Source organism: Lagopus leucura, unplaced genomic scaffold, assembly GCF_019238085.1.
Source record: "Lagopus leucura isolate 7727_CA_CO unplaced genomic scaffold, USGS_WTPT01 Super-Scaffold_73, whole genome shotgun sequence".
In the NCBI taxonomy this organism is placed as follows: domain Eukaryota; kingdom Metazoa; phylum Chordata; class Aves; order Galliformes; family Phasianidae; genus Lagopus; species Lagopus leucura.
The window spans coordinates 74347251-74362919 of NW_024962252.1; the positions used below are offsets into that span (position 1 = coordinate 74347251).

The window sequence follows — 15669 nt, forward strand, 5'->3', positions numbered from 1 at the left end:
CTGTGCTGGAACTACCATTAGTCTATTTAGTCTCTTGGTGGTCAGTACCAGACCCTAAGAGGAAATAAAAAGGAACTCTCCAGAGAAGGCTCACTTGAGCAACCTACTATAGCCCACTTACTTCCAGGCAGAAGTACACACCCTGATGAGTTCATCGCTGTAGTTGGTCTCCTGCCTTTTTCTAAATAGAGTAAAAAAGGTTCAATTTTATGTCCTCTTCCTTATGCGTTAAAAGCTAATGGAACTTCTTATTTCAGTCAAGTGGCAAGAACATTGCCCATGGAACAGGTAGACTCAAAATTCTGTTCTTGCTGGAGAAGAATAAAAACCCCAAACTATGACACAGTTTCAAAACCCTTGATGAACTCCCAAATGGATACAGCAGTTCCACAGTTTAACCCAGGACCAGTGACTGGATATAAGCCTTGTACTACAACTTTTTAAAAATTTACAGTATCTGCAAAGAGATACTTTAATTGTTATCTAAAAGGGGGAAAGAAAGTATAGTCTTCAATATGCTAGTTCGTTAATGTATCAATTCTGAATAAATATCTTTTCCATGGAATTAGAAAAGTAAATATTCCACAAACAAAAATCAGCCAAAGAATAATACTGATTAAATGAAATCGGACACAGAACTTTAAGAATGCCTGTGGTGACAGTACTGAGCAGGAAGTCAATCTTTTCACTCATTTAATAGTTGATAAGTAAAATCAACTTAATAGTAGTGGGGCATGGAGTACACGCTGTATTGCAGATGAATACTATTTAGAAAACAATACTGAAAAATCCCTGGTGTGCTGTAGCATAAAAGAGCTTTATGCAAGTGAAAGTGAAAGTGAAAACCATCGTTATTTTAAATATGAAATACCCTATGATAGGCTAATGAGGTAATTAGATAATTGAAGCAATAATAATGGAGGTTTAGAGCATTGCCGTCTTTCCTCAGTAGTGTGGTATGTTTATTAACTTGCCCTTTTCTAACAGAATCATTTAAAGATCTGATTACTTCTATATTCATTCCTTTTGTTTTCTTGTTTTGCTTGTTAGGTTCAGATGGAGTTTCGGAAAAGTTGGGAGCGCTGGAGATTGGAACATTTGTATGTCCAGAGAGACAGCAGCATGAAACCTCTGAAGTGTCCAGCCAACAGCATCAGTAGTGGAGGCACGGTAGGCAGTAGTGTTTACGCTGCCACTTGCCAGGCTACATTCAGCTAAGATTTCTGCAGGTGAACCAGATTGAGAACAATGAACTGTATAATGTACCTGAAAACCCTTAAATACCCAAGCAAGTGGCTTAAGTGTGTCATCTCCAGCAAGAAACTTGAGTATATGCTGCTTATTGCCTGCAGGCTGTTGAACAAAGGTTTCTAGGGAGAGCAATCTGCTAATGTAATCAACACATCAGAGCAAAAATTGATCATGTCTAAAGTAAGTTAAAAGTTTCCTCCTATTTGCACACAAGGCCTCCAGGTGTCCAAAACTTAGCATAGCATTGATCCAGTCTGAAACCACAGGGTCAATGGCTTATTATTGTTGAGTGGGCGAGCCGAGTGATCGACTGATTAAATTACAAGGAAACTGAATATGATTATTGACAAAAAACACATGTTGACTTTTACGAGGATAGGGTAAGGTGCTATCACATTTTAGAAAAAACTTAGTGGGAGGCAGCATGGGCTTTAAGAATCAGTTTTGGAGAAAGTTTCCCAGATCTGAAGTTCAGAATATATTTACCTGTTTACCAGAAAGGTGAAGAACAGCATCTTGAAGGTCTGTAACTGCAGCAGGTAGCATGGTGTATATTCCTGAATGTTCTTTTTAGACTTTGCTTTAAAGAAACCAAAACTGCTATCTATTAGGGAACCTATTCTGATATTAATAGATGTGTGTCATCTCTACTGACAACAATGGAAATAACCACCAAACGCAGAGCCCTTCCGCTTTTATATGGTACTCTGTCTCTCCTTAGGTATGGATAGGTATGGGTAGGTATGAACACAGACAGGATAATGACTTTTGCTTCAAAACATATTCCTTCAAAGCTGTACTCTGCTTTCTGTGGGTGCAAACACAAAGAAGTCAACCTGCAGTTACAATTGGTCTTACCAGACTTCACTGACTTGGAAGTGATTCCGTATTTACAGTGTGGGCTCACTTTTGTCTCTTCTCTAGCCTTGTACATTTTCTCCAGGCACCTGAGATACCCGCAAGGTGTTCTACTCAGGGTAGTGGAAGGCTGAACTGTCAGCACGGCAGACAGTTCCCGGCTGTGCCCAGGGCCTGGGCTGTCCACCTGTTCCAGAGCCTGCCCTCAGCTGGGTTCAAAAAATACCACCCACCACTGCATCCTCAACACAACGGGCTTTTGTTAGTTTGAAACTGCAAGGGCTCTTGTAGAAGAATGCATCTACGCTGCTAATTATGTTACCCTTTGCTGATGTTTACAAGAGTTGCTGGGGAAAACGAGGCACTTTTACAAGCAGACCTTGGTCCATTGCCTCACTTAATAACAAGTGTTATATATCCTTATGCAGCTTAGATATACATCTCCACTTTACAGCTGACAGACAAGATGCTGAAGACTAGGTCTGAGAACATTCCTGCCCATAGCCTTCTTGTAATAAGAGTGGCTTCCATAGCCTAGCAGGTATACTACTCAGCAGAGATACTTTGTAGTCCTCTTTGCACTTGAATCCACATCCCTTATTGCCAAGAAAGGAGACTGGATATAATTCAGCATCCTTCCTGCCTAAAGCTAGATTGCTTTGCATGGAATAATTTAATCTTTGTATTAGAATTCAAATTGCCAACAGGTTGGATTAATTTTGTAATCAGCAGATTAGAATTAAATTAGAGAGGATAGGTTACCTTCTTCTGCTATAATGCTTATAATTGAGCTCCAGGGAAAAGTCAAGACACATTTGTAGAAATCCACCACAGTTCTCAGGCTGGCTTGCGTATGTCTAGCACACTGGCTTCTACACAGGCCATTCCCAGGCTGTGCCTTTATAACATTGGTTGCAGAGCTGACCTTGGAATGAAGTACCTCAGGCTCTTCTATAAATTTAATACCTAGATTCTACATTGCATCACCCTTAATACAATATCTGACTACTACATATGTACATTAGTCACTGTTCTGAAATATAATTAATTAGCTTCTTGTATGCAGAGTATGCATCATTTTTCCACTTAGCATCTACATTTGATTGCAGCAACATGAGAATCACTGGTAGGTGAAAAGGTACCAGCTACAGGTGAAATCTTAATCTATATAACACACACTAGAGGGAATAATTTCATTCATTAATATTCAAGATGGGTGCTAATTTTTCAGGGCCCTGCTTGATTGTGTGCAAACCCAGAAAAAAAGTTTCTGCCACTTGTGCAGCTGTTAGCAAAATTTGTTCTGCTGTGGCAATAGGAAGCTATAGATATGTGTAACACGCTATTATACTGGAAAAAATATACACAGTGAAGGAGGATAGACATTTGTGTGTGCTAAGAAAGCTGTATTTTGTTGCTGTCACAAAGTTTCCTTCTACAGTTTGATGTGCTTTGGAGCCCTGAGGCTTTTTGGCCTTTCCAGTCACTTAAGAACTGAGGGCTTTGGGCCCATAGGAATATCTGCAGCACCAGTTGTCAAATTTACCTTTTTAAGTTCTGGCTTGTTAGAATATAAGTGAAGAAAAAAAAAAAAGAAAAAAAAAAAAAGTGTGATGATCTCAGACAAACAGCTTTGGTGCATTTTTCTTCCTCTCCAATTAAGCTCTCACTTCTTTGTCTCCCTTAAGAACTGGTGAAGGGAATTGCCATCAAAGCAGAACTACAGTAGTGCCACACTTTGAGAAATACTTCAAGGCCTAAAAAATCATTTCAACGTAATACTTCATATCTACTTCAGTAATATCTTTTACAAGCCCATGTTGTTATTCTTGCCATCTCTGTTTCAGAATTTATACTGTGCATTTATTTGAGTAACATGAAATAAGAAAAGCAACAGAAAGCACTGGAACAGATGAACTGCATGAATTTTTATTTCTTGTGCCTTTCAGCTTCATTCTCATTTAGCGTAGTAATTTGTTTCATAAAGTATTAAACAGAATAGTCTATGAATTCAGCCTGACATTATGTAACTAGAGTTTAAAGCAAATTAAGCCTTTATTTCCATTATTGCTGCTATAACATTTTATTGTTTCATGGATGTTACCTTAATATTTATTTGCATGTCTTTCCTTGCTTAAAACACCCACGGGATCTGTGAAAGGTGTCAAATTATCAGCTCTCCATGAACACGTTTATTTTATTCCTTGTGAATAAAGTTTCAACTCGCTCACAAAATGCTCTCACTTACTGGTGTACTTACCTTTTCCTAAATTGTCACTTGTTTGTTACTCCATCATTACCAGAATACTTCCTAAGATTGTTGAGACTCCTAATTCACGGTTCTTCCATGAAAGTAAAGATTTCTATTATTTCCACCTCCGTGTCCACTACAAAGAGTGCTCTGAACCCGCAGAGGCTTTGTTAACCAAAAACAAAACGGAGCACATTGTCCATATGGAATTAGGTGATATCGGTGAAAAGAACAGCGAGAACTCAGCTGGTTTGTACATCTCAGCCAGAGGATGGTGATAGAAGTGGGAAAATTCTGTGGTTGGCTTTAGGTAACATGTAGAATTTATACAGCAGAGCAGTGGTAGAAGCTGATAGTGTTGCAGAGAGATACTGAAAGACGTTTAGTAGCGTCACAAGGTATTACTTGTGCCCTAACCTATTATTCTTTCCAGTCCAATTAACATTTCCATTTGCTTATCCAACAAAAGATGGAACCTGTGGTAACTACAGTGACAGCTAAAACAGAAAAGACGCAATGAAACAGGATTTGAAAGACCAAGGTTGCGACTTTTGTTTTCAACAAAATGGGTGTAAACTCAATTAACTGCTCTTCACTACAGCTTAATATCAGTGGTTTATTTTCATGCAATCATTTATATAATAGAAATACCAATGGATCATTAAAAAAAACAAAGTGGCTCATAAAGAAAAGTGCACCTGGCTGCACGTGGGATGATGGTGAGAAGCATCACCAGCTGTGTGGTGGTAAAAAAAGACCAAGTGCAGCAACAGGCAAGTACTCATTCATCTAAGAGCTTCTTGCAGTTCTGCATTTGCTGCTCATTGTCCCTTAGTTATTTTTCCAAAATGATGGTTAAAACCACAAGTGTCACCTGTCAGGAGTAATAACAGATATTTTCACCGTACACTGCAGACAGCAAACGTTGTAACACGGAGCAATCGAGAAACCTGCACCAAAATTGGATGTACTGGATGAAACACGGGCATGATCAGAAGCAGCAGCTGGCTTCAGTTGTACCAATACCGCCTCGTGCCTCGTCTTGGGTGTACACAGAGCCGGGCGGGAAAGCAGCGGGGCACTCCCTTACAAGTGCAGTCCAACACCGGCCTCCCGTGGTAAGCAGAAAGTCACCGACAAGCTGATGGCGCTTTGTTACGGCTTTATTCGGGAGCGGCGAGGAAGGACTCAGGCACGGGCTGCGTAGCGCAGGGCACAGCCGCGCCTCCTCCTCCCCATCCCGGCCCCAGCTCCGCTACCTCCCGGCGGCGGGCCGGTAATGCAGCTCCCGCTCCAGCTGCTCGGCCGTCAGCGTCCCGGCGATGGCGGTGCAGCCGGGGTTGAACACGGAGTAAGCGCTCAGCTCGCCCTGCCGCCGCTCGGCGGGGCCTCGTGTGCCGGCGTACATCCAGTAGAGGAGGGAGAGGACGAAGTAGGGCAGCCCCAGCTCCAGCTCGGCGAACAGCGCCAGCAGCACGGCCCACAGCAGTACCTTCAGCAGCAGCGGCCGCGCCCACACCGGCGCCGGCGCCCAGCCGGGACGGGCCTGTGGAGGCAGCAGCGAGACGTGCCTTCAGACGTCGGCCCCGCCGCCGCCGCCGCCGCACGGCCCCCACCCGCATCGCGCGGCGCTCACCTGCCCGCCACCATCCGGGCTCTCAGCGGGCTCCGGAGCCGCGGCCTTTCCCGGCGGCTCAGAGGGGCGCAGGGGGACAGCGGCTGCCCTACCCCGAGCTGCCCGAAAACGGGCCAGGCGCCGCTCCACGGCGGACATGGCCGGGCCGCGCCTGCGCGAGCGAGGGGAAAGGGCCGAGCCGCGCCTGTGACGCCCCGTCGGGCGGGCGGGGCGATGTGTGGCCACATCTACGGGCGGTGGCTACAGGGAAGGGCGCCGCCCTGCGGGCTGGCCGGGGATGGTGGGGGTGGGTGGAGGTAGGAGGTACCTCAGGCTGCGAAACCTGAATTTAGGACGTTGTAGGCCTCAACGTAGAGCGGCACAGACAGACAGCTACTTCTATCTTGCCTTTCCAGAAGGGGGAGCAGCACCCACCCCCTACGAAAACATCTGAAAAGCTTCCTTTCCTTCCTTCCCTCCCTTCCTCTCCTTTCTTGCTTCCTCCCTTCCTCTTTTTCCTCCTCTCCTCTCCCTCTCCTTTTTACCCCATGATTAAACCTTAAGGATGAATGTCAACGCCAAATAGAAAAGGGAGAAAGTAAACCATCGAACAACCAAAGCACACAAAAGGGAAAATTAGATGTAAGCAGCTGTGGTGACTGCAGCGTTGTGTTGATGCTTGAACAGCCTAAAGGGCAGCACTGGTCCAGACAAGAAGGGGTGACATGGCAGCTGTGTGTGTCGAGCGCTGTGTGCAGGCCCCATTCATTTGTTGCTGCTGCTCTCAGGGCTGAGAAGCACTGGGGCTGTCCGGGCCTCTCCTATCTCTCTTCTGGTAGTGGAGAAACATATAGAATCATAGAATTACAAGATTGGAATAAGATCATCCAGTCCAACCGTCTCCTCATCACCATTGCCACCACTAGTACTAAACCATATCATGCAGCACGTCCTCCAGACGCCGCTTGAACACTGCCAAGGACGGCGACTCCACTGCCTCCCTGGGCAGCCATTCCAGTGCCTGACCACTCTCTGAGAGAACAAGTTCTTCCTTATGTCCAACCTAAACCTCCTCTGATACAACTTGCGGCCATTAACCCATGTCCTGCTCGTTGACTGGGAGAAGAGACCAAATCCCTCTTCACCACAACCTCCCTTCAGGAGCCCTTCAGGAGGTTGTAGAGTGCAATGAGGTCTCCCCTGAGCCTCCTCTTCTCCAGACTGAACAATCCCAGCTCCCTCAGCCGCTCCTCATAAGACTTGTGCTCCAGACCCCTCACCAGTTTTGTTGCCCTTCTCTGGACACGCTCCAGGACCTCAACATCTTTCCTGTAGTGAGGAGCCCAAAACTGAACACAGTACTCGAGGTGCGGCACAGGTACCTCACAGCCACGCAGCCAGGGCCCCACAGAGGCAGCCCTCAGGCCTTGCTGTGGGCAATGAGGTGACACATCCAGGCCACTCCATCTCATCCTCTCTTTAATCAAAAAATTAAACTCAGGAAGAGCCACTCTGTCACACCATCTTTCAGCTGTCACTACAGCTGAGAAACAGAAATTTATTTTCAGGAGCTGGCCTGTAGCCTCTGGAGTAAAATATTTATCACTCTCTACCAATAATAGTTAGCAATGAGACATCATTTTGTCCTGCAGTGCTGTTTCCAGTCACTTATTGCTTTCTCAGAAGTGACCTTTAGGACTGAATATCTCATGCATGTGTCAGCCAAGAAGTAAATATGAGAAGTCTAATAAAAAACAATTTGGGTGTTCTTAAGTTATCTTAATGTGGAAAAAAATTGTGGTTTTTTTTGCCAGCTAAATAATTTTTCAAATGCCTATTTTGTGCTTGGTTACAAAATAACTTTCTTTCAACCTTCAGACTTTGCAAAAAGTGCCACAGTGAATGATATTTTTCTCTTTACTTGTGGAAATTCGATTTTGAAATCACAGTCCAAAATGTTTTAAGATATCCTTCATAGGACATTATTTGATATATTTTTTTTCCCCTCTTGCACTACTGTTTATAAAAGCAATACCTCCAAGAAACGATGGGTACTTGCAGTATTTATCCCCTATAGGTGTCCATAGTCAATCTGATACTTATGGCTGACTTTAATGCCATTCTTTGCCAGCTATATCCAGCGATTCACATGCTGTCAAATTTTATTCAAAATGTACTGGGTCTAATATGTATTTGCTAGCATGCAATCAAATAGCTATTTTATAGCTGGGTTGGGCTATGTATATTGCAATGTGTTAGGAAACACACAAATGAATACCATGAATCAAGCCTGTGAAGTCTGAGTGCACTACAGTAACCTCATCTGTAAATGGATGCTACACTGCAGACAAATGCCTAAACTAATTTTATATATAAGATCCTGTTTTAAAATGAACAGCTTCATTGAATAGATACTTGGGGGGGGGGGGGGGGGAGAGAGGAGAGTTCATTTGTTTGCATAACAAACCATCTGGGCGATTTGCTCTTGACTCCAATGCTTACAAGTGTCCTCAACACAATAATCCTTATCTCTGCAGCCTCAGCCAGTGGTTGGAAATGCAGGACAGTGCATTGTGAATTTGAGATTGTTTCTTCAGGACTCTTGAGTATCTTAGTACCTTTTCTCACTATGTATAAGAAAAATAAATTACACATGGTACTATGAGACAAACCTTGCTCCTGTGAGCTGAAGCTAAGTAAATGATTAATCTAAATTGTCAGATGCTGTTGGTAGTTCTCTACCACTTTGTTCTTGATAACTGAAATTCTAATACTGCCCACCACCTTCTAGAAAGCAACATTAAGATCATCTCAAAAACTTGCAATTATTTTGGCTTGGTTTTATGCTGCATTCTAACGGTTGTATCTGCCATACAAAGAAGCCCACATGCATATTTACCTCTGTCAGGAAGACAATTTGTTATTCTTATAAATTTTCACTACAGCAATTCTGCTTTTTCCTTTATCGCAGCTATCAACTCTTCATTATGTTTTAATATTTATGACACAAAAGAATATTTACCAATGCAGCATTTTCTTCTCAGCCCGTTACCACTGGCTTAAGGGGCCACATTTCAGTAGTTGGGAACTTCCAAATCATTAGCAACCTTGGACATGGCGCACAGTCAGCAGAACAGAAGGAGATGAAGTGGCTGATGAAATAATTGGCAAAATTAGAGAACAACCAAAATAATGTCCAAAGTACAGCTGATCTTTTTTTTTTTTTTTTTTTCCCCCTAATTGATTTTCAAGCATCTCTTCTTCAGAAAGCAAAATAACTGAAAACTAATCTGGGGAAATATTTTACACAACAGGTGTTATTAGAAGTCTGTAGCAAAACATCAACACAACTGAGTTAAACTAAATGCTTGATAGCAGCATTAGGATCCCAGGGCACCCTGTGCATCTGTCATATCAGCAGCCTATCTTCAGCACATCTCGGCATCAGCAGCCCATTTGTTCAACTGTACAGGCTCATAGCCCTTGCCTAATGTTTTGAAGTGTTTCTTACTTCCTACAGCTGCAGATATCTCCTTGCGTCAAGTTCGTGCACGCCTGCTTCTTCACATATATCAACAGTAATCATGTCACATTAATTCTCGTGATGGATTAATCTAATTCACTGACAGAAGCTTTCTCCTTCATGCAGTAAGCATCCACACACACACACTGACTCGCTAAGTGCTATAAATGCAGGCAGAAGGGCAGCCCATTATTAACATAACGACCTAACTTAATTAGTTCAATGGAGCTGAGGGAGCATTAGCTTTAGTTGTTGAGGTCTTAGGGAACATGTATTAAATATATTGGAGTGCACAGATTCATGCTTGTCTAATTTCATACAGAGCTTTCTGCATATCCATTTACTAATCAGTACTAAAGTACAGAGGAGAGATGCTTCCTTTGTAAAAAAAAAAAAATAGTTACCAATTTTGCTTCCTAAAATAGCAGCATAAAGGTACTTTGCATTTAGATTTAAAGGAAATATTTTGTCTGTCTTTTTATCGAAGCAATTTAGATTCTGAATTGCAGATTTTCACATTTGTGTGATTTCAAGATGTGCACGTTTGTGTATTCAACACTGTATGCTAAAAAGAGCTGAGATATCAGCCCTTGCAATACTGTTTTGAATGCCAAAATGCTCTGTATTTAAACACAGTCAAATGTGAGCTAACCAGAATTATTGTTTCCATCACAGCTATCTGAAATGTTCCTTAGGATTTCATGAGAAACTTCCATTTCAGGAAAAAAACACAGTAAGTTCCCCTTACTATTACAATGTCAGCTGGAGATTGCAGCTATTTAGTGACATAATTAAAACAGGAAAGGGAGATCAACTTCACTTGTTTTATTACATTTAGAAGGTTGCAACCAATGAGAACTCTAGCAAAGACTGTCTCGTTATATACACTACTTTGATCTGATTCAGAATTCAAAGCTTTTAAAACTGTTTTCAGATTCAAAAGACCATAATTACACCTTTTGTTGGTTTGTTTGTTTTTATCATATAACAATAAATATAACAGCAAGATTTGAATAAAAACTGAGCAAGGCAAAAAATGTGGTGCATTACCTCCTTACACACATACACATTCTGTCTCCAGAAGTTTTTCTTTAAAAATGCACAGTAAATGTCAGTGGTCACACTGACTACTTTATGTACACAATCTTTTCAGTGAAAACACAATGGGCAGCAGAGTACTGACTGATTTGATTGTCAGAGGAACAGAATGTTTATGCAGCAACCATTTCTCATACCTTCACATCGCTGCCCTGTATGATAGGGCAAGTCATCAACATCCAAAGGACTGTAAATCAACATATCTGGCGATATACATTCCAGTCGGCTGCTTGGAGCCTTAGGCTCATACTGATAGACTTGCCTGTAAGCAATCCAAATGCATGTGAGGCAGCACCTGCACCCCAAGGTAAGCCAGGCTAAATGCTAAATGCCGGGGCTAAATGCTTTTTCTTAATTCCCACATATTATTCAGTGCAAGACAAGACAAAACAAAGGAGGGATACATCATAGCAAACCTATTCCTCTGTGGCTTGAAACAGAAATGAGCTTACTTAACAAAAAATCTTTGTAGGTGTATATCTTTACAATATCTACGAGACACAGATCCAAACCATGACTTCTGAAAAAATACCAGATTATGTGAAAATACCATCATTTGTTGTACCGTCAACAAATTCATTCACTTGCTCAAATTTCTGCTCATTGTCATCCCTTAGCCCCAACATCTGCACTGGATTTTGACAGAGCTCTTAGAAATGTGAGAATCTGAGTTAATTCACTCAACTTTGTAAGTTAAACTTAATGGAGTGTTATTCACAGACATTGTACTTTTCCTATCAGTGTTTGTTCTAATAAATGGAAAAAAAGGCCTAGAAGAAGATCTATATGACATAAAATAGAAAAAGAGAATCAAGATCTAAACAAGTCTTACATCCATAAAGGACAAGAAGTGCAGCCTTTACTAATGGCAGAGAGCTAGTGAAAAGGAACTTTGACTATTGATAGAAATCAGTAACTCTTTGAATCAAATGTTGCCAGACTTGCTTTGCAAAAAAGTCTATGCAGTGCTCCAAAATCTAATCTGTAATACTGTAGCCTACCTCCAACATCTTCAATAATGGAAAATCCTCAGCATGCCACTGATTAGCAACGGATGGATGTACAGTCGTCCCAAGGAACAATATAGTTGTCTGCAGAACCATAATGAACACATCGAGCATTCTCCACTGATCAATGATCAGGACATAAAACGCTTGTTGAAAAGCCAGGCAAGGTGGTCAAAGTGAACACGCAGACAGGAGGGAAGGATAAGTGAATGCCTGTGGGAACAGCAGAGGCAAGAATGAGACACTGCAGCGGGCTTGTGAGAAATGGAGATGCCAAAGCAGACCCTGAGCTTTCCTGAACTGATGAGGCCCTGTGAAGTGCCATCTCAACTCTATCAAAGCCAGTGGAGCTTTGCCAGGATCACACTGGGATTAGAATTACATCTTGTGACAGATGCAACTAAATTCATACCTCACTGCGGTGAGACTTGCCGGCATCACACAAACTTGTTTCGTGTTGTTTCCCTAAAAAAGAATAAAAATAATAATAAAAAAAATACTTGCAACTTCTGCTTTTGCCATTACAGATGCTGTCAATTTACTCTGTTGTATTCCAGGTATTCCTCACCAATCTTGTATCTTGTACCCAGGATTTTAATAAGATAAAGGGGCAGCCCTGGATCTATGTATCTACAAATGGATCTCCTGCCCTGGGGGACAAGAAGCAGGAGAGCAGCCCTGCAGAAAGGAATCTGGGGGTTCTGCTTGGCAGCAAGTTGAATCTGAGTCAGCAGTGTGCCCTGGCAGCCCAAAGGGCAAACCATACCCTGGGTTCATCAGGCCCAGCACTGCCTGTTGGGAGAGGGAAGGGCCATGGCCGAGCCTCTAGATTTGTAACAAGCAGATCTCAGGCATTGTTCTAGCTGCTTTCAGTGTGAGGATGTGGAGCATTCATTCTGCCTCAAGTGGGTCTAGAAACAAATCTTGGGCTGTGTTTCGGTATTTTGGGGCTTATCATAAAAGACATTCAGCATTGGATTTGCAGCAGCCAGTTCAGCATGTAACCTCACCTGTCTGTTCACTTCAATCCGAGTGGACCAGAGTTTCAGTACTTCACTTACTGGGGCCACATAGGCCATGCTTTCATCACTCAAGCCCCAGAAGGAAAGAAAAGAAAATATCCAAGGAATCCATGCTTCATATGTGTCCATTGAGTTTTCAGATTTAAAAAAAGAAAAAAAGAAAAAAAAAACCTTTTTCTAGTTAATTTAACTCACACATAGGGCAGCACAGGATGCAACATATTCATTTGTCAGTTCTTTCAATGGATGAATGTATGGTTTCCCTGTGGCTTCCATGGGCAGGACACTGCACACTTTTAGCAAGTGTTACCCTGTCCATTCTGTGTGAGCATTTCAGTAAGGATAGCAAAATGTAGCAGATAAATTATAAATTCATGAGGGATAAGAACTTACAGATTAACTAGTCTGTCATTTATGTTTCTAGGGAAAAGGTAAATTTAACCAGACAAGCCCAACATTATTTACATTTTAGTTCTGTAAGAACAAAGTGCTTGTTGCAGGGCCTTCATGTTCAGAAGATGATTTCAGGCCTTACATTGCATATTTACATGTATTTTCTTCCTCCCTTGTTGGTCTCTAACTCCCTTTAGGAAAAGTTCCATCACGTTTCAGAATTTGTATTTTTCAAGATTCCTGATAGTAACTACACAAGGCATAAGAGAGCAATGGATTCAGCAAGGACACCATAAACTGAAGAGAAATGATAGCTCCCTCTGCTGTCATTTGATGTGATTACTTTGAAGATTCCTGCATTAAACTCTGTTTCACATCACCTATAGAAAAGCAGACAGAGTATATGGATCATTAGTTTTTTGGTCATGTTAGAGCTACAGCTGCCTTGTGATTTATTTCTCTTTTACTGTTTTCTAAGTGACTGAAATATTTCACAGTTAGGATTAGTCTATCATTTGGGACCTAAATAGAACTGAAAATTTAAATCCATGTCATCTGTTTGTGTGAGATAAGATTCGCCTTTCAAAATATAGCAGTTTGTTCAATAAGTGTGTTTTTTATCACATGCACACTGAATTTCAACATGTATTTTGCAAAACCTAACTTCTGCTTGTCAGAGCCAAGAGTTAGACAGCTTTAATCTTCACTAATTCATACAGCTAACACTGGAAAGCTGCACAATGAAGTTTAGAGTACACCTCTTTCCTGTTACTGAGGCATCCAATTCTAAGTCTGATCTTCCAAAGATGTATTTGTGGGTTGACTGCAGAGGCCTGGAAGGATTTAATTCCAGGATTAGGGACAGAAATACAATTCACATTAGGTGATTACTCTCTCTCTCTCTCTCTCTCTTTCCTGTTTTCTTTCTGGGTGGAAATATATTTGGGATTCTAAGGTAAGTGAATTTTAAGCAAAAGGAAAAGAGACTTTTCCATCATGTATGTGTGGAAATGTATTTATTTGCTGTAGAATTGATCTCAACCAAAAGAGATATTTGTTTTTCCTTGAACTCACTCACATGTATAAACAGAATGAAATATTCTGGATTTGTATTACCGTGTTCTACACAAAATATCTGTCTTCAGAATGTGGGATATTGAAAAGGGAGCTCTGCACCAATATAAAGAAAGTCCTTTTCTTTAGGAACTGTTTGTGGTGCTCTGAGCCAGAAATGGACCTCTATATTTAATGTCTCTTTCTCTATCTTGATTTCAGAATTTGATTTCAGGTTTTCCACCTACTGCTTTCCATTTTCAGAGGACATTTCCTTCCTTCCTTCCTTCCTGCCTGCCTTATTTTTCCTCAGTATCAATATTTAAATTTACGTTCTAGGGGAGATTCTCTTGTACTTTTTAAAACAAGCACTCTATTTTTGGCATATACCTCTAATATAAGTGGAAAATATTCTCCCAGTTCGGCAGGTGGCAATGTTTTTAGGCTGGGGCCACCTATTGCAACAGGTAATAGAAGGTTCTGGACTTGACTTACATCTTTGTAACCCTCAGACATATCGTCATCACGCCTTGTTATTGCTGATGTGTTGCGTCCCTTATGACATGATCCAGGATGTTTAGTAAAGGCTCCACTGCCCTCTTGATGAAACTGATTGCAGGGTAAAGACAACTGTGGCCTTTCCTTCAGCATCATAGGTATCACACAATCTCAGGCATTTTAACATCTTGCAGCACCCCAAAGCAGGCAAGCATCAATCATCTGGGAACAGCAGAAGAAAGAGTTGTAGTATCATGGCAGGCTGGATCCCAGGCAAGAGCAGGTCACAGCCCTGCCTTGGCCTCTCTGCACTGCACCATAGACTGACAGAAAGTGCAGCAGGATCAGCACCAAGGGACTGCAAAGCAAAATCTTACAGCAAAGACATTCTGGGGTTACTTTTGTATGCAGTTCTCCATCTTTTTTCCTTGTTGCTAAAATCCACCTCTCTGCAAGCACCTGTGTTATGACACCTGTCTATCACCACTAGATGGTAGCAAAAAGGCATTATTGAGAGTTGAGAGAAATTAAGGTTTCCTGCGTTCCTCTCCAACCCCCAACCCTTTGCCTGTTCACCAAAGTATACAGGACACTTTTAGGGACTTTCTCAATGAGACCATCATCTGAACTTGCAGAAAAATGCTCTGGTGCCTTGTATTCCTCCAACAGTGCTGTTCAACAAACAGATTGTCAGGTCAACGTTTCCATATTCAGCTCATTTCTCCAGGATACCTACTTATGGTAAGGTCATATCTGGAGAAAACCAAAGACGATAGCAAAGTAAAAGCAGTTCATGGTGACCTGATGGCAACATTAGTTCATTTTAAAAATACTGGCAATTAGTAAATTAACTATCTGCTGGAAAGGAGATACAGGCAAAAACTTAAAGATCAAAATTCTTTCTGCTCTGCACCTATAAACTGATAGCCTTAGAAGTCTGATTCCATAGAAGTTTTTTTCTCAGTATTTTTTAATTACGAGTTTTTTTGTTGATTATTTGGTGGGAAAAAAAAAAATAAAATACAAATTAAAAAAAGAAAAAAAAAGAGGAAAAAAATTGCCTTGAACTAATTAGGAGACATACTGGGGGGGGGGGGGGG

The 15669-nt window shown here is 41.6% G+C and overlaps 2 protein-coding genes and 1 long non-coding RNA gene across 3 annotated transcripts in view; 1 reads left to right on the forward strand and 2 right to left on the reverse strand.

Annotated features, from left to right (window-relative positions):
- The window catches only part of GLP1R (glucagon like peptide 1 receptor), a 49731-nt gene extending 48440 nt beyond the window's left edge, over positions 1 to 1291 (forward strand). Inside the window, exon 13 of the mRNA XM_042874846.1 lies at positions 1051 to 1291. Within this exon, the coding sequence (XP_042730780.1) occupies positions 1051 to 1218 (168 nt within the window). The 3' untranslated portion in view covers positions 1219 to 1291. The remainder of the gene's footprint in view (positions 1 to 1050) is intronic.
- A 3665-nt stretch (positions 1292 to 4956) lies between these two features.
- SAYSD1 (SAYSVFN motif domain containing 1) lies at positions 4957 to 6134 on the reverse strand. Its single transcript, XM_042883764.1, is given in 3 exon segments — positions 4957 to 5470; positions 5617 to 5906; positions 5997 to 6134. Coding segments are annotated over 3 exon segments (528 nt in total). The 3' UTR covers positions 4957 to 5370.
- A 2359-nt stretch (positions 6135 to 8493) lies between these two features.
- LOC122186821 overlaps positions 8494 to 15669 on the reverse strand; it is a 32090-nt gene continuing 24914 nt past the window's right edge. Inside the window, exons 2-8 of the long non-coding RNA XR_006181192.1 lie at positions 14567 to 14791; positions 12614 to 12738; positions 12016 to 12068; positions 11598 to 11816; positions 10734 to 10858; positions 8998 to 9127; positions 8494 to 8602 (exon numbers count right to left, since the gene is read on the reverse strand). This is a non-coding gene — a long non-coding RNA (uncharacterized LOC122186821). The remainder of the gene's footprint in view (positions 8603 to 8997; positions 9128 to 10733; positions 10859 to 11597; positions 11817 to 12015; positions 12069 to 12613; positions 12739 to 14566; positions 14792 to 15669) is intronic.